General features: G+C 46.8%; 1 protein-coding gene across 1 annotated transcript in view; it reads left to right on the top strand.

Annotated features, from left to right (window-relative positions):
- The window catches only part of FBXO47 (F-box protein 47), a gene marked incomplete at its 5' end in the record, with an annotated part of 9,283 nt that overhangs the window by 2,418 nt on the left and 5,203 nt on the right, over nt 1-1,662 (top strand). Inside the window, one exon of the mRNA XM_009082474.1 lies at nt 791-867. Within this exon, the coding sequence (XP_009080722.1) occupies nt 791-867 (77 nt within the window). The remainder of the gene's footprint in view (nt 1-790; nt 868-1,662) is intronic.

Raw genomic sequence — 1,662 nt, 5'->3', positions numbered from 1 at the left:
AGGAATGCTGACACACTTCTAAAGGAGGGAAGATTCACTTCAGAACCACAATGAATTCATCAAGTACTTTCTGACCTTGGAAAAATTAGGTATTTTGGGAAGAAAAGAAGTTCCCTTTTTTTATCTCCCAGGAAACCACATGATTTTCTGTGAATTTCTTGATTAATTGACAACAAATATGTATATATTTTATCCTGGTGAAAGGTTTTGGGTGCAAGCTGTGAACTCATTTTCTACCAGTGGTGTGGAAAAGATTCTGCTCCACCAGCAGCTGTTCCACATGAAGCTGAACTCCAGACTTGGCTATCCCAAACACACCATCACAGGTCTGGAGGAAAAAGAATTTCCCTGTTTCACACTAGCAGAGTTTGGAATATTTACTTTTCAGAGAAAAAAAAAAATTGAAGCTTTTCTGTCCATCAAATAAGGGGAAACCCAGCATCCCTCGGGGTCCTGTGGGAAAAGGTGCAACAAGTGAGCATTTCTTTCCAATATATTTAGCAGCTGCAATTCCCAAACCAATGGAGTAATTTTAACAGAGCTCCAACCATGAGTCACAAGAGCTTTAAACCACACAACAAACACGTTACGGTGACATGCTCCATGCAAACATTCCTTGAGGAAACCATGTCCCTGCTGCTCCTTCTCCATACATGTGTTACTCCTTTCTGCTGCCCTTTTCTCCCTGTAGTAGCAGCTCCTCCTCAGTGCTGTGTGCCTGAGCCAACCCAGCAGTGTTTGTGCTGTGTAAGTACACTCAGAGCTGTGTTTGTGTCCCTCTCTGTCCCAGGGTTGCTGCTCAAGAGATGCACTTTGCTGCTGCCCACCAGGGACAGGCTCAAGTATGTACACAGGGTACTCTCAGAAGTAAGTGCATCTTCCTTTCCCTGCTGTTTCTCCCTGTCCCTTGCACTTACCACACCATTCCTAGAAGTTAATTTAGTGTTGGATTGAAACTGGAGTTTATTACCAGTGCTCAGTCCATTTATTGAGCTGAAATCAGTTGCTGTACAACAGCAGCAAAGCCCAAGCCATGAGGTGAAATGTAGGTGTTCTGCTGAGATTCCACATTCCTAGTGATTCCCAGCTGCGTGGACTACTAGGAATTTTGCACAGCTCTTCATGGGAATTTTATTTGCTGAAATCAAGGTTTCTCTTCCCAGGGACCTTTTGCACACCCACACGACCACAGCTGTGACTTACGCTAAGGCATAACTCATGGCTTATAACTCATAGAGGGACCATAACTCATAGAATCAGAGAATCAACCAGGTTGGAAAAGACCTCCAAGATTATCAAGTCCAACTCCACTGTGGTCACTAGACCATGGCACTAAGTGCCACATCCAGTCTCAGCTTGAAAACCTCCAGGGATGGGGAATCCACCACCTCCCTGGGCAGCACATTCCAATGCCTGAGCACCCTCTCCGGAAAAAGTCTCTTCCTAATATCCAACCTAACCCTCCCCTGGCAGAGCTTGAGTCTGTGCCCTCTTGTCCTGCTGCTGGTTGCCTGGGAGAAGAGACCAACCCCCACCTGACTCCAACCTCCTCTCAGGGAGTTGCAGAGGGTGAGGAGGTGTCCCCTGAGCCTCCTCTTCTCCAGGCTGAACACCCCCAGCTCCCTCAGCCTCTCCTCATGGCACTTGTGCTCCAGTCCCTTC

This window comes from Acanthisitta chloris, unplaced genomic scaffold (genome assembly GCF_000695815.1).
Source record: "Acanthisitta chloris isolate BGI_N310 unplaced genomic scaffold, ASM69581v1 scaffold8369, whole genome shotgun sequence".
In the NCBI taxonomy this organism is placed as follows: Eukaryota; Metazoa; Chordata; class Aves; order Passeriformes; family Acanthisittidae; genus Acanthisitta; species Acanthisitta chloris.
The sequence above is the reverse complement of the archived record's forward strand: the minus strand, read 5'-3'. Positions and strand labels throughout refer to the sequence as shown.